The sequence below is a fragment of the Polyodon spathula genome, chromosome 4, assembly GCF_017654505.1.
Source record: "Polyodon spathula isolate WHYD16114869_AA chromosome 4, ASM1765450v1, whole genome shotgun sequence".
Lineage (NCBI taxonomy): Eukaryota > Metazoa > Chordata > Actinopteri > Acipenseriformes > Polyodontidae > Polyodon > Polyodon spathula.
This window is the reverse complement of record NC_054537.1, coordinates 33,950,800-33,973,756: the sequence shown is the minus strand read 5'-3', so window position 1 is coordinate 33,973,756 and position 22,957 is coordinate 33,950,800. Positions and strand designations below refer to the sequence as shown.

The 22,957-nt window shown below is 37.5% G+C and overlaps 1 protein-coding gene across 2 annotated transcripts in view; it reads left to right on the top strand.

Annotated features, from left to right (window-relative positions):
• The window catches only part of LOC121314448 (E3 ubiquitin-protein ligase mib1), a 94,832-nt gene extending 81,807 nt beyond the window's left edge, over positions 1-13,025 (top strand). Inside the window, exons 17-21 of one of the 2 annotated variants that reach the window (XM_041247734.1) lie at positions 2,003-2,195; positions 3,396-3,474; positions 4,839-4,925; positions 8,364-8,464; positions 9,525-13,025. In XM_041247734.1, coding sequence (XP_041103668.1) covers positions 2,003-2,195; positions 3,396-3,474; positions 4,839-4,925; positions 8,364-8,464; positions 9,525-9,665 — 601 coding nt within the window. In that variant the 3' untranslated portion in view covers positions 9,666-13,025. Of the gene's footprint in view, positions 1-2,002; positions 2,196-3,395; positions 3,475-4,838; positions 4,953-8,363; positions 8,465-9,524 lie in introns of both variants that reach the window. The other variant, XM_041247733.1, reaches the window with a different exon arrangement.
• Positions 13,026-22,957: the final 9,932 nt, after the last annotated feature.

Sequence of the window (22,957 nt, the reverse complement as noted above, 5' to 3'; positions counted from 1 at the left end):
GAGTCCAGTCAAGAGGCCATGCTCCTCATCTTCCTTCTCAGTGTTTTCCTACAGTTCCCCTTCTCCTTCCCCTCCGCCCAAGTGGAGAAGGAAGAAAGCTCGCCACTCTCGTTCGGCATACGGGGCAGTTCGATAAGATATGGGAAGACGTGTCATGCCAGTAGGCTGTCCTTGCTGAACTGCTGCAAGAGCATTCAGCCCCACCTGTACCACCAGTTACCCTTCCTCCTGCCCCACCTGCACCTTTGCAGATGGAGGCCTGTGATATGGAAGCAGATGTGCTGTCTATCGTCGCCTCTGAGGAGGCTGACGATCAAGACACAGTTTTTCCAGAATCGGATAATGTTCTGGTGGCACAGCTCGCCTTATCAAAGTGGCCAACACGTCTACTCTATGCGTTTCCACTGCTCGCGCTGCTCCCGCTGTGTCTGGAGAAGATCAGACAGGACCAGGCCAGGATTCTCTAATAGCCCCATACTGGCCCAGGAGACTTTGGTTCTCCTCTCTGATGCAGATCCTGAGCGACCAGCTGTGGGAACTGCAGATGCGTCGCAACCTGCTCAGCCAGGCACAGAGCACTTTGTGGCACCCCAACCCATTGAGTCTACGGCTCTGGGTCTGGCTCCTGACCCGCTGCATTTGAGCCATCTGGGTTTGTCGAACAGAATGATTGACATCCTGCAAAACGCCACGGTAACCTCTACCCTTTCCCAATATGGGTACAGATGGAGCGTGTTTCAGGCGTCGTGCTTGTCTTCTGGGTTTGAACCCGTGACTTGCCCCATGGCAGTTATACTGATGAGGGGAAATCCCCTCTACTTTTAACTCTTTGCAGTCCATTTATTCAGCGCTTGTCAGGCGCGTCAGGTCCAATTTATTTTCAGACACTATTTATTTTACAAGCGCTGTTTAAAATATATTTTTTTCAGAGTAAAACAGGTTTAAAAGCCATTGAATTGCAAAAGGACACTCAGTACTGTATCTCCAGCCAAGTCCCACCCCTTGTTCACTGTATTTTTCACATACCTTTTTTTCCAGTTAAAAGCTGTGTACATACGTATGAATGTAACTGATACCAGGATTTATTTTCCAGTTTCGGGGTCTGTTGCCATGGTAACATACATAATTTGCATATCCCGATTACCCATAATGGTTCTTCCACCATAACTCGAAAGCTACTTGTATTTACTTACTGTCTTGAGCTTTTCACTAGTTGGAGTACAGTTACATTGCACTGATGAGCCTCAAACAGTGCGAAACAGGTCTGAAGTTGCTGTACATATTTGGTGACTTTCATGTGTTTTGATTATATTATTATCATTATTATTAAATGTTTATGTATAAAAGTATTTACCTTGAAACATGTCCTAAGGATCAATTTTTTTACGTATTCCGATACTGTACGTAAAATATGGGATTAGAAACTAAGGAGAAACCACTACTGCATTGTGAGTACATGTAGGTACATTTTGTGTAAGTTTTGTACAATCATTTTGGTTTTTTTATGCCTTTATAACGGTCTTGCAAACCATGAATCCAGAACACAGATCAACGCGCATGTTGTATGCTGGTAACAGCGGTGTTGGGATGTGTAATTTATAGAGCCTTGCTGTCAGTGAAAATAATGAAACCTTGGACTACAATTTCAAGGGCATGTAGTGATTAAAAAAACTTAACAAGAAACCTCCCTCTCTGTTTGTATGTTTCAGTTTATATTACTAACTGATACATCCAGTTTCTGATCTTGTGAAAGCATTAGCACACAGGCTCCTAAAATAAAACTGGTGATCCAAACTGGCTGCACCTTAAAGCCCTGCATAGTTAAAAGGCGCAACTATTGCAAACCCAAACATAAACCGCCACTGACTTCCCATCATTAAAGCATTGAGCTGTAATCTAACCAACAACTTAGTGGTTAACCAGCCAATTCTGAAACGTTTGTGTGTTCAGGTGAGTCCTGATCTTTACTGACCTGTGTTGCACTCTCTCTTCCTCTCTCCAGTGGACAGGTTGGCTCTCGCAGCCCCTCGCTCATCAGCAACGACTGTGAAACGCTTGAGGAGTGCATGGTGTGCTCTGATATGAAGAGGGACACCCTCTTCGGGCCCTGTGGGCACATTGCCACCTGCTCACTGTGTTCTCCACGGGTCAAGAAATGCCTCATATGCAAGGACCAAGTCCAGTCTAGAACAAAGGTAATTTAAGACTTCGGCTCTCCAGAAAGTCTGCTGTTTATCTGGAGTGACAATTTACGTCAGGTTATGAGTAGGGCCCCGGAAAGTTCACGAAATCACGGACTTCATGGATGTTGTGTGCATTTTGTTTTACTTGCAGTATTTTACATTACTCTTCACTTCCCCTGTTCATTTCATACTTTTCATACAGGGTCTTGTTTACCACCCAAACCCTGTCTTTCACACTATGTCTGTCACTGCCGCATGTTCTGGCTTCCCACTACGTCACAGGTGAGGTAGGCACAAACAGAGCGTTTTCAGTGGGCTTGGCTTAGGATCAGCTTTTATTAAGTGTGGTCACAGAAACAATTTCTTTTACATTTGATATTTGTAGTTTATTATGAATTAATACAGTTGATTTCATTTTTTTTATTTTTTTTTATTTAGTAGTCACCAGTTTTTTTTTTTTTGTTTGTTTTTTTTTTCTCCCAATTTAGAGTATCCAATTTATTTTTTTTAAGCTCAGCTCACTGCTACCACCCCTGCGCTGACTCGGGAGTGGCAAAGATGAACACACGCTGTCCTCAGAAGCGTGTGCCGTCAGCTGACTGCTTAATTTCGCACTGCAGACTCACCATATGGCCACCTCAGTGCCTGAGTGTCAGAGGACAACGCCACTCCAGGCAGCGTACAGGCAAGCCTGCAGACGCCCGGCCAGACTACAGGGGTCACTAGTGCGCGCTGAGCCGAGGACGCCCTGGCCGACCTAAGTCAGCGTTGTTTCCTTTGTGTCAACTTTATTTCCAATAAGTTTCAAATGATTTATCTTCGTTCCAGTGCTTTACATTTAACACACGTTTCTTTTACTTTTTCGAAATGATTCCACACCCAGCTCCTTTTCAAACGATCCATGTTAGCTAGTAGCTGGATTCTCCTTCTCGTCCACTCTGATGCAATCAACCGTAGAGTTATTTTCCATCTGTCACTTTTCCATCTGGCATGCAAAATAGTGTTTACGTCACACTTTATGCATGTATGTGATTCGTATTCATGTAGTTGTTTTTTTTACTGTCGTTTAAACTAAATATATACTAAATGTTTTAGAACATGTTACAGTTTAAACTATTATATCCCTAGTAGAATGTAATGTAAATAGAAACTGTTTGTTCAGGTTTTTTTATACTGGCGATTTCATGACAATTAAGCTGTTTCTTCCCACAGATTGAAGAATGTGTGGTATGTTCAGACAAGAAGGCAGCTGTGCTCTTCCAGCCTTGTGGCCACATGTGCGCCTGTGAGAGTAAGTGAAAAATGAGTGTTAGTTGCCCCTGTGTCTTAACTCCTAATACCGTTTGTGGGCGTTGGTCTAGAGCAGGGGTCTCCAATGCTGGTCTTGGAGGGCCTGTGTCCCTCCTGGTTTTTGTTCCAACTGTACCCTAAATGAATTAATTAGACCAATTAAGCTTGTGATAAGCACTTAATTGATCCAGTTATGCAATTTAGGGTAGTTGGAACAAAAGCAGGTGTGTGTGTGTGTGTGTGTGTGTGTGTGTGTGTGTATATATATATATACACACACACACACACACAGGGTGGTTTAGAAAGTAAGTTTACCACATCAACTCACCATATCATTGATGTGGTAAACTTGCTTTCTGATCATCCTGTATATCTCCATCCAATGTGTTTTCATTCTTGAGCTCAGCCAGAGAGTAAAAACCAGCCTGTAAAACTGTGGTAATAAATAAGGTGGTTTACAGTCATTGAGGGTAAAGGGCAGTACATAGAGTGTATTTCTTGTGAAATATGCTTCCCATTAGTTATGATTTTACATTAGCTGTCCATAGTATTATACAGGTTTTATAATTCATGGATTTTTGCATCCGTTAGAAATGATTCCCATAACTTACTGACAAGAACTGTAGTCTTTGGGATGTTTTATTACTTGCACAAGCATTCCTAAAATGATAATAGAGTTTGATAGTAATTTTACAGCCAGTTAAAAAACGTTTCATAAAAATGTACAGGCACATTAGAGAGGGGAGTATCAAGGTTATGTCTTAGCTGAACAAGTTCGACTGATTTTAAATTACAAACATTAGCTTTCTCATTTTATGATAACTGGCAGCCTGTGATGCAGTCGTGACCCCTCCCCTGAGGAGTGAAAAGGACTGTGCTCCCACGTTTCAGCTCCATTTCTTTTCAAGACTGACCTGATCAGAGAGACATATTATATTAAGTCACAGTGTTGCAGCAAGCTGTGTATTGAATGCACTAAAGCAGGGTATTCCAGTGCTTGATAAACTTGGCATGTGTGGAGACTGTGATGGACAAGGCAATCTGCTTTCTGTCCAGGTGGGAGCTGTAATGAGTTTTCTGTCTATTTTAACCCTGTAATGCCCGTTTCTGTATACATCTGATACAATGCTTAGCCACCCCTCTGTATTATTATTTTTTTAATCCAGCTTTACAAACCAGAATTTCCTATGCAGTATAGCGTGTTGCTGGACAAGGGGAAAATAAATGGTGTTTTGTACAAGAAACCAAATCTAGTTACATAAAGTAGTTTTTCTCATTTCGAAAGTGCATGGGCATTACAGGGTTAAAATGTTTCATTTTGAAACAAAAGTTGACATGCTGCTCCTTTTGCCCTTGTCATTGCAGACTGCGCCAGCCTGATGAAGAAGTGTGTGCAGTGTCGAGCTGTGGTCGAGCGGAGAACTCCTTTCATTATGTGTTGTGGTGGGAAAGGTATGGAAGATTCCACTGATGATCTTAGTGAGTGAATCTTCCTCATTTTCCCTTTCGGTTTAACTTTATTTATTTTGTGTATTTCTTTTCTTTTATGTCATTAACCTTATTTTTCCTTCGCCGCCGCATTGTTTTTATGATATTTTAAATTATGATACCCTCTGCCTTATTTGTAGCTGTGATCCACATTACAGCATTATTAAGTGCTACTAAATTAAAAAAAACAAAAACATTAAAATTGATGATTGCAACTGGAGTTTATATCTGCTGTTTTCTAGACTTTTTTTTGACTGTTGATTTTCAGTTTCAGATTTTGAAGTTCTACAAAATGTTTTAAATCCTACTGAATGAAACTTCTATATATTCAGTTGCATATTTCCCTTTTTGTTGCCTCAATAACTAGAGCACTACCCAGCCATACCCATGCTTCCCTATTTGGTTCCTTTTGGTTGTCTTCCTACGTATGGCTTTTTTTAAAACCCAGATTTACCAGCAAAGATGAGTTTGCAGCACTTAAATTAAAAGTCTCTTAAATGAATACAGGGGACATGTGTTTCCATACGTCAAATACATCAGTTACAGTTTGAATTAATTTTTTATTTTAATTACATATTTTGTTAATAAGTTCCTTACCTGTTGTATTCCCATTTTTTGTTGCTGTATAGCTTTTTTTTTTTTCTTAAAGGGAAACCTAAAAGGGAAACTGTTGCAAGATCACACGATCCAATCTTCTTTCTTTTTCCAGTAGAAATGAACTTTTCATTTGAAAACCCAGTGTCCACAAAAAAACAAAGCAAACCCTAAAACAAGCAACAATCAGGTCTCACAAAACATCAGATACCTCCTTCAGACTAGAAATATTACATGGTGTAAATTGTTTTTTTCTGATTGCTCATTGGTTTGGAAATGTTGTAACTGGGGTTTTCAGATGTGGGTAATGTTATTTTGTTGTTCCTTTTGTGATGAGTGTTACTTGCCAGGAGGGGGAGCTGTATTGCAATTTTTTTTATTCCTCCAATCTCAGGTGTAAGAAAAAAAAAAAAAGAATAAGCCAGTGCCAGAGCACTCATACAGAGCAATATAAACATGGAGTGATTCCCTTTCAAGTACGAAATGTAACCATTACAGAAATGGGTATTTACCGCCTAAAGATCTGAATCCTGAATGTTGTAGACCAAATTCTTGAGCCTGTGATGCAGTCGTGACTCCTCCCCTGAGAAATGAAAAGGACTGCGCTCACGGGTTTCAGCACAATTTTTTTAGTATTTGTAGTTTTTGTAATTACGCGTATTTGTGTTACATTCCGCTGCGGCCTTGTGTCCAGCATAAAGCCAGGGCCTCGAGTTGCTCCTTCCCAGGGATCCAGCAGCATAAGTCGACTGACTTTGTGCTCTCCCCCCAGGGTATATAAGTTCGGTTGGAGCTTATTTTCTTTCTTGGTTTTGCCAGTTAGAACAGTACGAGAAGTTTATGTTTACTTAATTTGTTTAGTCACTGTTTTTTTGTTGAGACTTTTTTCTTTTGTGTTTTTTTTTTCTGTTTTTATAGATACTATGTGCAGGCTGTCTGCAACGTGGTGCTCAGTACACATTCTTCAAGAGCAGCTGCTATGCTCTATATTAAAGGTCTATCTGGCAGCTATTTCAGCTTGCCATGTTAAGATTGACTCCATTTCCCCAGGAGCTCACGTCCTGACGGAGCAATTTTTGAAAGGGGCTTGGCGATTTCAGCCGCCTATAAAGGACATTCATAATGCACTCGTGAAGGTTCCGTTTGAGCCCTTGCATTCAGCTCAGCTGAAATTTGTATCACTTTTAAAGCGGCTTTCTTGCTTGCAATCACCACTGTAAAGGAGGTGAGTGAGATGCAGGCATTCTCTATTGTGAAAGCCTGCTTAATTTTTTACAGAGGCCAAGACAAAGGTCACGCTCCGTACCAATTCTAACTTTTTGCCAAAGACTATCTCTCCATTCCATGTCAATCAGTCTGGAATTGGAGGCTTTCCATCCACCTACTTTCCAGTTTGACAGAGAGCGACTGCTCCATATGCTCTACCCAGTTCGGGCCCTGGTGTACTATGTTGACAGGACAAAAAGTTGGAGGCAGTCGGAACGATGTTTTGTCTGCTATGGGGCAAATACCTTGGTCAAGCCCTGTTTCCAGTAAAGCTCACTGCCCATTCCACCAGGAGCATGGTAACTTTTGTGGTCTTTATTCCAGGGTGCATCTGCAAAGGACATTTGCAATGCAATGTACTACAGACTTAGGTTCTACAGACTTAATGTCGTGGATCCTCAAAACCTTGGTTTTGGAACTAGTGTTAAGGGCGGCTTCTCAGTCAACCCTTACAACACAGACAGAGCGGTGAAATTTTCCCACAATTTGTTCACCCTAGCTACTTGTTACTGGGGTTCTAAATGGTATGCACAGGGCAGCCTAAGCCTTGTAGCATTCTAGTCGTCTGCAATCTTGCCCTTGCGATGGCTCTGGTATAACCTCCCATTCAGTAAGGATTACATTTCATACTTGAAAGGGAACATTAGGTTATTATCATAACCCTGGTTCGAAGAAATAGAAATGTAACAGTTAAACTTCAAGGTCACTGTGTCCATGATTGCAGCAGGCTTGAAGGAAAAATGATCTGTGAGCCTTTTCACCCCTCGGGGGCAGGGTCACAACTGCATCACTGGCTCAAAGAGCAGCTTTGCTGTACAATATTCAGGTTTCGGGTCTTTAGGAGGTAAATACCCATTTGGTAATGGGTACCTTTCTATTTCAGGGAACCAGGGTTATGATAATAACAATAACTAACATTCTGTAATTTAAAATTAAAGTAAACCATAAGGACAAGGACAGTACCTTTTGTGTCACCAATTGTTTAAAATACATAGGTCAGTTATGATTGTTCAAACAAAATAAATGATTGAGGGGTTCTGATTTTAAGTTTAAATCTGATGAAGCCTGAAGTTGGGGTTGGATGCATTTTCATCTAAAATGTATTTTATTAACCTAAAAGGTAAATTTGTTCAGCGGTAATAGATTGAGGATTTTGCTATCCAATGGTCTAGATAAAGGTATTTCCTATTTTTAATTGGTGATTTAAATAGGAGTTTTAATAAAATGCAAAGCTTGTGATTTATTAAGGGCAAATCACAATATACAACCTAATTTCTCCCTATTCTGCGTGGGGGTGGGTTTAAGCAGGAATTAACCATTTTTTAACCATTTTTTTCAATTCAAAATTTAACAATGTATGTTTGTTTTTAAACGGAAAACAAAACTAAAAAGACTTGCAAATCAGAACCCCACGTAATTGTCCTTTAACTGGTAAGCTACTTTTAAAAAGCACTATGATAACAATGTATGTGAAATGTTGACACATTCCCCTGTTGTTACAATCTGGTTGGCCACATTTTAATGGGTTTTGTTCAATTGTAGCCAGCGCAAACATCCCTGCTTTACAGAGAGACAAGGACAACACAAATGTCAATGCGGACGTGCAGAAACTGCAGCAGCAGCTGCTGGACATCAAGGAACAGGTAGAAGGAAGTGACTTTTTATATTTATTTGAATTTTAGGGATTTACTATGTTGAATTACCCATGGACAAGACAACAGAGTTGTCTCATCTCAAAAATAGGGCTGATATTGTTGCATGTGTTGAGATTATTTGCTATTTCGGGTTTAACATTTGATCCTTTAATAATTATTGTTTAGTGGTATAAAAACTAGTAAACAGGGATGGAGCATATTGAATCCATAATTAACCATGTATTTATACTAAACTGTAATAGTAAAGTTATTTCCTAATTGCTTACAAAAGTATAGAAAATGGCTATTATTCCCCACAAACTTTGCTTTTGTGACCAGGACAGTGATATTTCAAAATATCACTATTTCCAATGGGGAAAATGGGCAAATGTGTGTCTTTTTCGTTCACATAAAGTCAGAAAAAAACAACATATGAATCCAAATTAACATGTATTTATACTAAAGTAATACAAAGATGACTACAAAAGATTTAGAAGCGAGTAGTTTTTTGAGATTTACAATTATACTGTATTTACAGTGCATTACTTTAGTATAAATACATGTTAATTTGGATTCATATGTTGTTTTTTTCTGACTTTATGTGAACGAAAAGACACACATTTGCCCATTTTCCCATTGGAAATAGTGATATTTTGAAATATCACTGTCCTGGTCACAAAAGCAAAGTTTGTGGGGAAAAATAGCCATGTTCTATACTTTTGAGGCATAAGCAATTAGGAAATAACACTTACTACCCAGGAACACAGTGTAATCATTAATTGTTCTTTGTTATGCTTCAGGTGGCAGTGTTGTGGTTTACTTAACACACACACTGTGGCAAGAGGTGGCTTTTGCACATCACTATGCATGTGGCTAAGATGTAGACCAACATTGTTTTAGACGGGGGGGGCTGGGGGGGTCAAATCTTTTAATGAATATTGTATTTAACCATGACTACAATGTGATTTATTCATAATGTTTCAAATGTTTATCAAAGAAAGAAAACAATTCTCATATTTAGTATTCTAAAATGTTATTTTTACATTGGACATTTTCATGTTCCTTACAGACGATGTGCCCAGTCTGCCTGGATCGACTGAAGAATATGATCTTCATGTGTGGCCATGGCACGTGCCAGCTGTGCGGTGACCGAATGAGTGAATGCCCCATCTGTCGCAAGGGTATTGAGCGCAGAATCCTCCTCTACTAGACCAGGGAGAAGGGGAGAAAGAGGAAGTGTGATTTGCAGCTGTGTAGATACAGTTCAGCAATTATATATCTTCATTAACTGACCTTTTTTTATTTTTTTTTGATTGCTTTTGTTTTAAATAGACAAAATGTTGCTTTTCTCTAACTGAGTAGTTTAGGATGGCGAAGAAAAGGGCTTAGAATTTGAAGAATTCAAGAACTGGAGGCCAATTCCTGACACCACTACTTACTGTTTCTGGGACCTGTGTTTTTTTTTTTTTTTTAAATCAAGTTTCTCTCAACGCCATTGTTACTGAAACAGTGCAACCTTTAGACAGTTTTTTGTGTCTACCCAAAACATTGTAATGAGCAAGGAATACAAATATCAAAGCCATTTTGATTGAGTTCATATAAAAAAAAAATTAAAAAATCAGGATTATGCATTACACACAAGGGTGGGCAACGACAGTAAGAAGTAAGCCTGTCAGGGTGTTTCAGATGCATATCAGAGCATGGTTTGGATGCTGTTAAATCCTAGCTGAGGCAGTGCTGCTTAATTCTTTTTTTAAATATAGAAGAATCTGTGTAAATGTTTCAACACTTAACCTAGGATAGTTATCAATATAGATAATGTTAAGAGTCATTAAAATGAAGCAGCACTTCCTTAAGGAGGTATAACGCAACTTTAAAACCTGTTGTCTTATTCTAAACTTTCTCTCACTGTTTTTATCCTCGGCTTAATATGATACCCTGAAGCATTTTGCTTTCCATGTACATTGCAGTAGATACATATGACATCTAATGTGGAAATCTAGCTTAAGGGAGCAGTCCTATGTAACAGTGCCCATGGAACTGTGTGCATTGTAGTCCAAGTATTATTTTTTTTTAAACTCGTGTGTCATCAGTTATATATGGTTCAAAATGTATTGACTCTAATTTTTTATTTTTTTTATTTTGTACTTCGCTATTAGTTTCACTTGTGCTTGTCACCCCTTGTGCAGTAGAGTAGTCAAACAAAAGGCAGCCCTGTACTGGCACACAGTATTGCAAATGGCACAGTGAACAACAATGTCATTTTCCAAATGGAACGAACATTTTTGTTTTCTCTTGGCAACATAGTGCATACAAGTTATTGTGTTGTTTTTTTTTTTTTGTCTACTAAATGTATGTCTCGTGAGCATAGCCGATTCGTAGACCTGTAAGCCTGGTTGGTTTGGCAACTCGTTACAAAATGAGGAACACTACAAAGGGCGAAATAGCAGCTGTGTACCATAGGCAACCACCAGAACCACCAGCTGGGAAAATATTGCATTGACACCATTTTCCTGTGGTGCAAGACATCTCACTCAACCTGTAATAAAAGAAAATCTAACTCTAAAGTCTTTAGCATCTGAAGCAGTTTGTTTTACCTAGTGCCACCTAGTATTGTCTCTTCTCCAAATGAAAATATGAAGTGTTGATTTTCATAACTGTTTAAACTTACACTACACAGAGATAATCAGGCACAATCATGAAAGTGACATTTTCATACAAGTATTATAGTAGCTGTACCTTGTTGAACAAAATCTAGATTTATGGTATTACATATTCATTTTTAAAACAACCGTTCTTAAGCGTGTTTTGACACCTTTTTTCTTGCTGCAGAAGTGATTAGCATAAAAGTTAACTTAATATATCTGTTTAAACTGTACAAGCTAGCTCCACTAACATGTATATTCATAATCTTATATGACAAATTAGAATTTATTGTACGAAATACAGATATCCTGCAGAATAGGACAGACTGTGGTTAACTCTTGGATTTTGCAGAACCAAACTATCGATTATAGGAGGAGGTCACTTGCAGTGTTGAAGACAATGGAGGTCAGGTCTGTGCTGTTTCTTCCAATAACAACAAATGACTGCCCAATGAAAATCATATTTAAAAAAAAAAAAAAAAAAAAAAAAATGTTATCCCAGTTTAAATTGACTGTTATATAAACATGACTGAAAAGTTACATTTTTGACTGAAAAGTTTAATTTTCCACTAAAAGTATGTCTGTGCTCATAAAAACATGTAATCTGCAATGAAACAAAAAGGTTTTTATCAATGAAAGACCAAATGTACTTTTACATAGTTGTCCCTACTCTACATAGCCCATTAGCTGATGCCACTATGTGCAAGCAAGGACATGCATTAGGTTAAGTGTTGCTTTAATTATTTTACTGTGAGCAGTATTCCTTATGTTAGTGTTTATGTATTTAAAAGGAAATGTGTAGTACCGCTACAAATGTATTCAAGTACATTTAAATGAATTAAGCATTTTTTTCTTCAGTTTTTTGTAACTACTTGGTCTTGGGTTGTCCAAAGTAGTTGATGTTTAAATTTAAATGGTCTTTCTGTCAAAGTGTGAGCAATTGGACTCCTGAAGCATGAACGTAATTTCAGGTGAGAAGGGAAGTGTGCATGTGTGGAGTGTCGGGGTTTGAACTCGACAAGAAAGTAATGATGCATGTGTTAAAAGGAAACTTAAATAAGGAGTGATGCAAGGTGTGGGCATTTTCATAAAACCGTTGTTTTTAGCTGGCCATGCATTAAGAGTTCAGCACAAGTCTTCAGTGTTTGTACCGAAGCATGGTCTCGGTGGCTGACAATGCCCTATGCATATGTTATTTATTTTAGAACAGAAGTAAGCTGTGGCTTTGACTGCCAATCCCAGTTTTATTATCAGCGTGTATTATTATCTGAACATTTAATCTAGATGCACAAAATGTATTTTAATTTTGGTAGGTTTTTGCTGCTGTTGTCACGAAAGATATTTTCAAAACAGTACACAGCAAGCTGGTCTCTGTTTTCCATCATTGATACTGGACTTTTTATTACTGTCTTTTTTTTTTTTTTTTTTTTTTTTGCTTGAATGTTTGACAGCTGCAATAGGTTTTGTAACATGAAAGCTGGTTAGTCCACTCTGTATTGCAAAGTGCTTTAAACATAAATGCTTTGTTTAAATAATCTTTCAAGACCAACACTTTAGGAATAAACACCGATATGCCTCAATCTTGTGTCACTGAGTTTTCCTATGTGTATCATGTAGTGTAGTACTCCTGGTAAGAGTTGATATATTGCTTGTTAGTTGTGGAAAGCCGGGGGGAGAGGTCTTAATGGGTTTCTGTAAGCAGGGCTATTTTCCTTAACTTGGTGTTTGTAATCATTCTTAATTATACATATGCTTGTTTTAAGCATAACAACATCTGAATAATTTGATCTTGTCATAAAAAGACTGCATGTATTGTACCTCTGGAAATGAATGGAGAGGGAAAACAAGGTGCTGCCACTGTGTATGTTTGACTTACACCAACAATACTTGTATAACTATAAACCAGCAAAAAAAAAAAAAAAAAAAAAAAAAAAGTTATTTGTCATTTTGAAAGCCTGGTAACAAAGTCGAGTAGAATAACTTGTTTGGCCTTTTATAAAGTTAAGGAAAACTTTGAATGAAGTAATAATAGCCTTATAGAATTGATTATATATTATAAAACATATGGATCAGGCTCCTTTTATTTTTTTTTATTGTTTTTGTTCCCTATCCAATTTCCATAAGAGTGTAAGAATAAAAGAAAGGGACCCTTTTTAGAAGTTTTTTTTCCCCCTGCATGATTATTTATATATACTGTATATTTAGATACCATTACCAATAATAGACAGACACATTTTGCAGATTGGTGGTCAGTATTAATGTCTATATGAGGTTACAGTAAATGTTATACAAAACAATTAAATACATGGGGACTCTGTTTTAAATAAGGCGGGATCAGCAGTTGAGGCCCCCTTGAAATATTTTCTCCGCACACACGTTTGTGTCAATACACCATTGCTTCGTATGTGCCTGATGAAATTTCTTTATTCATTTTCTTAACTAAAAAGATGATGTACCCTACAGAAATGTAGTTTAAATTAATAACCCTATAATTGTTTTTCTGCAGTTATATATATATTGTTTTCTGCAGTCATATATATAATATATATATATATATATATATATATATATATATATATATATATATATATATATATATATATATACACACACACACACACACACACACTTTATGCCAACATTTCAGGTGCTAATGGTTGTTTTAATTGAGAATTGAAGCAAATTGCTTGTGTTCCAAGGCCAGAAAATGTAAGTTTGACCATCATTGGGATCCAAAGTGTGTTCAGAAAGACCAGTTTCTCCAGTCTCATGTACTGCAGCCGTTTATTGTTTAAAGCCATCGTTTGCAATGAGGATGCTAGACCGACGGCCCTGCTGCTGGAGTCAACACTATCTACTTAAGCCCCGGTGTGGCTCGTGTGTTTATTTATTTATTTATTTACACAACTTGGGTTGTTGCACTACTGAAAGCTCTATATTTTGTCAATTAACCTCTTTGACTTCACGCTGTGTTTGGCGGTGGGGATAGGTGCGGGAGGTAATCTGCTGGCAGGCTGCTAGGGCTATGAATGATGCAGCAGTGTTTTCTCCCAGGACATCCGAAAGTGACTTTGAAACACAGGCGCATTCACAACACACAGATCTGCTGTGTGAGAACCATCTGTGTTTGTCTTCCCTACTACTGTGATTTGCTTGTAAAAACAGTAGGTGAAGGTCAAGTGTTTTTTGTTTTTTTAATTCCTGATCTAGAACTGAGATACATTGCCAAAGGAAAAACATTTTGCATTTAACATATTCAAATAGTTCTGATTGCTTTTTGAGTTTAATAGTATACAGTATGTCAAAGGGGATACCTGGAGTACTGTTTTTGCGGGCAGAGAAACCAGTTGCCATTGTGTTTATTGATCTATTCTAAACTGACAAAAGGGTGATGTGCAGTTACTGTAAGGTATGATATAAATGCTAAAGGGGGTGCTTTAGGAAGGATTAGGCAGCAATGAACTGGAACCCATTCTTTACAAAAACATAGAATATTATGTATAATGTAAAATAATTCAAGTAGTTTTAATGTGAAGCTGCTTTTTTTCATATTGTTTATCTGAAATTGATTAAAATGGTACATTACTGATATCTTAATCTTTTTAAAGATCTGAGGTTTTGTGTAGAAAAATTCTCAGGCTATACTGTAGTACTTTTATGTAGATTACAAATTTCATAAACAGACACACTGATATGTTTTGGATGAATAAAGGTTAATAATACAATTAATTGTATTTAGTTCATACACAAATGAAACACCCCTAAACTAAAAGTTAGATACAACTATTGTGTAAAGGCAGTGGTAGTGGTTAATGTTTTCACTGAACATAGCCTTTTTGTGTAAATATGGGTGTCTATTTTAAATAAATAAACTGAGGATCTAAATATCTCCACTGTTTAATTATACTGGTCTCCCCACCCCCCTTTTATTGAACTACTTTTAAACATCACGGCATACAATAAGAAACACAGTAAAATGAAGTACTAGAAAAATCTGGTATATACATTTATCTACACATCTTACAAATCTAGAAATTTGTAGAAAATGTAAAAATAAAAACTGAAATAGCTTGCTTGGATAAATGTCCACCCCCCTTGTAATAGCAATCCAAAATTAGCTCAGGTAAAACCAATGTCCTTCAAAATCACACACCAAGTTAAGTGGCCTCCATCTGTGTTAAATTGTAGTGATTCACATGATTTCAGGATAAATTCAGCATTTTCTGTAGGTTCCCTCTGCTGGGTAGTGCATTTCAAAGCAAACACTCAACCATGAGCACAAAGGCCTTGAATATCCCTTGGAGCGTGGTCAAGACAATTATTAAGAAGTGGAAGGTGTATGGCACCACCAAGACCTTGCCTAGATGAGGCCGTACCTCCAAACTGGATGACCGAGCAAGAAGGAGACTGATCAGAGAGGCTACCAAGAGGCCAATGCCAACTTTGCAAGAGCTACAGGCTTTTATGGCCAAGACTGGTTAAAGTGTGCGTCTGACAAAAAAGTAAATGTCCTTGAGTGGCCCAGTTAGAGCCCTGACCTAAATCCAATCGAAAATCTGTGGCATGACTTGAAGATTGCTGTCCATCAATGCTCTTCAAGAAACTTGACAGAGCTTGAACAGTTTTGTAAAGAATGGCCAAATATTGCCAAATCTAGGTGTGCAGAGTTGGTAGAGACCTATCCCAACAGACTCACAGCTGTAATTGCTGCCAAAGGTCCTTCCACCAAGTATTAACTCAGGGGGGTGGAGACTTATCCAATTATGATCTTTCAGTTTTGTATTTTTATTATATAATTTTTTTCTCAATAAAAACATTTTCCCCCCCCCCCCCCCCCCCCCCCCTTAACAGTGTGGAGTATGGTGTGTAGATGGTTCATTTAAATGCGTGTAACTGAAGGACTGACACAACAAAATGTGAAAAAAAGTTCAAGGGGGTGTAGACTTTCTATATATATATATATATATATATATATATATATATATATATATATATATATATATATATATATATATATATATATAGAAAGTTGGTCTAAAGATGTCCTCTGGTTAATTTTCCACAAGGTGGCAGCAATAGTTTTCCTTTGGTTACATTAAGTCATAAGCTTGGCCACTGTACTGTTGGATGATGAAGTTTAGATCACTGTCGGCGTTGCTGCACAATGTATATTGCATATATTAAATGCATGTAAAAGCTTGGCTCCTGGATATCTTTGCTTTATGACATGTATTGGCAAACAACAAAGTACACTTTGCTACTCTTCTCCATACAGAACAAGGGTTGTGCAGAGTGCAGTTTGCTCCAGAGTTGAACCACCCCTTTAGTTAGACACTGTCTTGGCAACAAAACTCTCTTGCACTCCGTCCAATGTGGCTCTATATAGAGACTGCTTTATTATTATTGATCGGGGCAAAGTTTCAGTGACCTGCTTACGTTTGGCGCCAGTGGAAAATGGAAGAAAAGCAAGTTTCACATTGCTGGCAATATACAGAGCAAACAAGGTGCTAGTTGAAGTGACAGCTCCTCAACAAGCTTAAATCTGTTGCCATATTATCACTGGGAAAATCTGAAATAAATAAATTTAATTCTCATTTGCTAAAACAGCAAAGCTTGCTTTAATGCACTTAGAAGTCATATACACTTTGGAAAATGTAGATTAGGTTGACATTTTTTCATATTTGTCAATGCAACAATAGTGTGCATTTGTTCATGTTAAATCAACTATTTGCCACTGCACCTCACCCGTTTGTATGTTTTATATACTGTTTATGTTATATACTTTAATTTGTAATTGACTTTAACAGCCTTCTTGAACAGGTTGCTGTTGTACAGTAAATGAGTATGTGTTGTCAGGGACACTTGAAAAAATAATAAGATTAAAATATATTGCATTCATAACAATCTGGACATATACTTCTTTATGTATCAAGGCTTTGTCTTCTATAGGGGTACCAATGGGGTGATTTTCAGTCAACCTCCTAAAGAAAAAAAACAAAAAATAAAAACCAGTATTAACGTGGATTTTCTTTTTTTTCTGAAAATTCTTTACTTTTTTTGTCAACCAACTTCATTTAAAGTTACCTCTTTTGATTTTCATTGCCTGTTTTTGTGTGCACTTTAAAAGACTGTCGCAAAAGGTTTTGCTCCCTATAATGTTTTGTAAAAAAAAAAAAAAAGAAAAAGCTTTTAAATTTAATTTAAAATTTTTTTTAAATAAAGTCAAGAAATTTAAAAAATTGCACCCAATACTACAGAATGGACTTTCAATAGATAACTTTTAAAAATGTGCTCAATTCATTCAACGTTTTAGTTGGATAAAATTTAGTTTTGTACATTTATGAACACACAATGTCATAAATGATTATTTGTCTTTCTAGTTAGCTAGCAAGTACTCCCCAATGCACGTTTAGTTCTCGTTTCATTTACAACAAAGCTGATTTTCTGAAAACCAGACTAGTTGTAGGCCAGATTTACAGAGCCAATGTTATCGTGCATATGACACTTCAAGCAGGCTTTATCAATGCATACTCATTCATGTTTTATGAGGTTTGATAAAGATGCCCCTTGCTGAGCAGGTTCACTATAAACTTGCCATTTGTTTTGTAAGGTTATTCTGTATCAGGAGTGCATGCAGCCTCCAATCAAACAACACAATCCGATTGATTTTTTTGTGGCAATGACCTGCCTTGTAGGTTAAAAAAAAAAAAAAAAAAAAAGGTTTATAGAAAGTACCAGTCCTTCTGACAGAATCTTATCATTTTTTATCTTTTAAAAGTGCAGGTTATCATAATTGCTTATTTAATAATTCTACGAACCCTTCCGAGTGCAACCTTTGCTTGGCAGTAAAATGGTCCACGTGTTTTTAATTGAGAGATCCTTGATGTCACGCATAATGAACCATTATGTTGGTGAACCCTGTTGAATTCCGACGGATTTACAAAGTCCCAATTCTGCTCGTACCTCTTCATAATTAAACCAGAGCAAGGAAAGAAACAAAAACACATTGCAATAACATTTGATGTCTGCTCATAACTATCTTGGTTGCATGCATATCCCCCAAATGCTAAAATGCATTTACATTTAAAGAAAAGAAGAACAAGTTTAGAATCGGATTAACATGCTGTTATCCAGTACTTTGACCTGCTTATGGACCTTTCCTATGTGATGTATTAAGCGACCAAAATTAAAATAAAGACATCATATCTGCCATATGATTTAAAGGAAAACACCAACTCGCCTACATGCTTATTACATGTATGTCACTGATAATATTTTTCCCTGTCTGAGATGTGATAATGACATGCAAACTCTATGACTACATGTGTGACTTACAAGAATTTGAAAGCAGAGTAATTTCTTAGGGTTAAGAGTCAGGTAAAAATATAATTAAAGGGAAAAGTGAAAAAGGCTTTGCTGGTTCACATAGGGTCACCTGTTAACAGGATCAGTTTAATAAGTATTTATCACAACTTTCAATTCAATTTTCACTGAGTCCACTTGTATTTATGTACATATATAGTTGAGCCTATTGTAAACCATGTTTTGTAAATCCAATAAAATAATATTTAATGAGATAAGATCATGTATTCATATCTTCTACATTCTTAGACTTCTACATTCTTATATTTCACTAAATGTGGTTTAAGGGTGCCTGAACCTAGTCCAAAATGACATTCTTGAGGAATTTCAGTACGGCCTACCTTTCCAACAATGCTAATGGAACAGTTTTGTTTACAATGTATGCTGTCAGTAAAAAAAAAAAATCTCGTTGAGCTTTTAATATTTCTGTTAAATCAAAATGTCCAGTCTTGGCCAGAGCAAAAAGCAGTAAAGTATTTGTGCTTCATATATTGATTAGGGTTCAGCCCCTTGGCTGTAAAAATGAGATAAATAAGTTACACATTAACTTTTCTAGGGGTGACTTGTTTGTTTCACATAGACTCGATAAAAGGAACTCTAATGAAGGACTCTGGATTATTGATTTTTTCTTTTTTGTCGAAAGGAACTCATTGACGTGTTTTTCTCCAGATGATGTGGCAACTTTATAATGAAGTATCTTCAAGGTTAATAGCTGCAGTGGGAGGGGCAGGTTGTCCCAGCTGTTTAATTATTTTATTTTTTCCACCGCCCTGGTGGGGAAGGGGAGGGGGATCTTCCAAAGTTGAAACTACCTAGTAATTATGTGATACTTGTAATATTCAACTTTCAATTCCTTTTGTCACAAAGTCAAGTTTTAAGATCTGGAGTAGGGGTCTTAGAATCCATGCTTAATATAAGACCACATATATATTCTCTTCTGTCACCGTGTGCATATTTGTACTATATTAAGTTTCCTATCTGTGTTATACATGGCATATCTATTGACTGTTTATTAACATGTAACTAAACTTCAGCAAATGGGTAATTGCATATTCATTAAATACTTCTTTATGCATCTCAAAATAAAGCATTGTCTAACATGTGATTAGAAATCTCTTGCTGTATATGCCTACTTATCTGTTGTGGTTTTGTGTTGGGATTTATGACTGTGAACCGTTTACTTGCCTGGCCCATGGGACATCCTTGAACAACAGATAATACTCTTTGTGGAACTATACTGATATATACATAAGTAAATGGGTCTAAATTGAGAAATGTACACACCTGTTCACTCTAATTTGGCCATTTCGGCTCCGATGTTTACACAGGTGACCTCTTTCAGCATGCTTATTTTTTTCCAATGGGCCAAAATGCAAACTAGCTTGAGAAAAAAGCTTTTTTTCGGGAATTTCAATGAAAAATGTTGAGACGTGTACTATGCTCAGTTTAAATGTGTATTTTATATGACCAATTCTCTCATATTACTGAATTACAAATGGTACATTGAAATTTCGTTCTGTTCGATATTTTATTTTAAAACACTTAAACTCAAAATCAATTATTGTAAGGTGACATTAGTTTTATGTTGGGAAATATTTTTAAGAAAAATAAAAAAACTGAAATATCTTGCTTGCATAAGTATTCAACCCACACACATTAATATTTGGTAGAGCCACCTTTCGCTGCAATAACAGCTTTAAGTCTTTTGGGGTAAGTATGTACCAGCTTTGCACACAGTGTCGGAGTGATTTCGGCCCATTCTTTTTGGCAGATTTTCTCTAGGTTGTTCTGGTTGGTTGGACGACGCTTGTGGACTGCAATTTTCAAATAGTGCCACAGATTCTCAATGGGATTGAGATCAGGACTTTGACTGAGCCACTGTAGGACATTCACCTTTTTGTTCTTGAGCCACTCCAATGTTGCTTTGGCCTTGTGCTTGGGATCATTGTCCTGCTGAAAGGTGAATTTCCTCCCAAGCTTCAGTTTTTAGCGGACTGAAGCAGATTCTCTTGCAGTATTTTCCTGTATTTTGCTCCATCCATTCTTCTTTCAATTGTAACAATATACCCAGTCCCTTCTGATGACACGCATCCCCACAGCATGATGCTGCCACCACCATACTTCACTGTAGGGATGGTGTGTCTTGAGGCATGGACAGTGTTAGGTTTGCGCCACACATAGTGCTTTGAGTTTTGGCCAAAAAGCTCTATCTTGGTCTCATCTGACTACAAAACCTTTTCCCACATCGCAGCTGGGTCACTCTCATGCTTTCTGGCAAACTCCAGACGTGCTTTCAGATGGTACTTTTTGAGTAACGGCTTCTTTCTTGCCACCCTCCCATACAGGCCAGTGTTATGCAGAGCTCTTGATATGGTTGAATGGTACACCATTACTCCACTCCCAGCCACTGAATTCTGTAGCTCCTTCAAAGTGATTGTTGGCCTCTCTGTGGCTTCTCTCAGAAGTCTCCTTCTTGTTTGAGCGCTGAGTTTTGAGGGACGGCCTTTTCTTGGCAGTGCCTGGGTGGTGTGATGCAGCTTCCACTTCCTGATTATTGATCCAACTGTGCTCACTGGGATATCCAAACACTTGGATATTATTTTGTACCCTTTCCCTAATCTATGCATTTGTATTACTTTATCTCTAACTTCTGTAGAATGCTCTTTGATCTTCATTTTCCTTCAGATTCACAGCCTTACCAATGAACAGTGGGGTTTTTATTCAGAAAATGTGCCAGCAACTTTAATGGTTGACAGGTGGAGGCCTATGGTAAGGTAATTGTGTCCTCATTAGGGCAATTTCTTTCATCGATGCAAACTGGGAGCTTCCACAGCACAGGGGTTGAATACTTATGCAAGCAAGATATTTCAGTTTTTTTATTTTTCTTAAAAATATTTCCCAACATAAAACCAATGTCACCTTACAATAATTGATTCTGAGTTTCACTGTGTTTAAAAATAAAATATCAAACCTAACGAAATTTCAATGTACCATTTGTAATTCAGTAATATGAGAGAATTGGTCAGGGGTTTGAATACTTTTGCAAAGCACTGTATATACAAGTACTCCCCCAAACTTGCTCCGTTTATTTTATACTAAACTACCCTGAAATTTCAGCAACAGCCAAGAAAGCTGGTAAATTAAAATCCACAAATAACCTTTGGGTCTTCTCAGCCTTATTTATCAGAGCACTTGTAGGTGGGATGGCATCCAAGGTACTGGGCACTCCTACAGCTCCCAGCAAGGTCTCACAATAAGGTTTCTGTTCAATCTAATCTCTGTTCAGTTCCACTCTCTGCCGTGCTGCGTTTCAGGCACAGTTCGGTTCTGGAACACTCATTCCACTCCTCTGCAATGTTAGCTTTCTCATATCTCCATGTTGGACGATTTCTGTTCTTGCCTGGACGTCGAGCACTTTGTATTTGCTTTCCTTAAAGTTTAATTGTCCCATTTAGACCTTTAGACCTTTAGCAGCATTTGGCACTAGCACCACTTCCTTAAAGAAAAACCTTCGTACAGTTTGTGAAACACAGCCTATGTTAGTGAGTTATTAGGCTCAGAATTGTTATGGTGATAATTTAGAATATACCTGTATGACCTTGAAGTGCAGCAGTACTTCAAAGATCATTCAAACTGATGAAGTTACAATCATTTAGTAGGTGAGTTTTTTTTTTTTTCACTTCGTAAATAATTAGAAGCAAAACATTTTTTCTTTTTCCTGTGTTGTTTAATTCAAATAACACTTTGTCCTTTAGTCGATGCCAAATGGCTGTTCAGAGACAGTGACACCAAAATGAATATACATGATGAAATGCCTGTATGCAGCATGCATGATGATTAATGCTTGGCAACCCAAAAGAGAAAGATTTAGTTAGCTGATCAATGTCTAGGCTGTAATCCTGTTTAGCTTCACCTAGTGTTTGATTTGTCCTTTAATGCAAACCACACTGGTTAATGATCAGGAGCTGCCATCTTTTGTGGCAGTGATGAATAGAGACACTAACACCATGGGAGGTCACTCCTCTCTATCTCGAATGAAGTTTATTTAAGGCTGTGTCTGTTAATTGTTTAGGAATCGCAGGTTTGCTGTTCCAGCCAGCTCCCTGAACACCTTTGGCTTGTCAGGAATAGAGAGCTTGTGATAAAGAGCCCCTCGCCAGCTGCTTCTTGGCACAAGCCGAGAACAGACATCACTTTATTTATTCTTTATTTTTTAACCGCATCAAATATTACAAGATAAACTGTACGAATTATGTGTCTGTGACACAAATAAAATTGTTGTCAGTCATGCTTTTTTATATCTCCTCTTAGCCAGCCTAATGACAAACCAAAGGGATGACTGTGCTAATACATTTGACTGTGCCAGATTAGTTCCTGCTTGGTTTTAATAGTTGATGTCTTATTTTTTCATGAAGAAGTACACCAAACCTAAAATGAGTGTATCGCTTAGGAATTTGTTTTGGTATTTAACATTTTCTTTAATCTACTGGGGGCA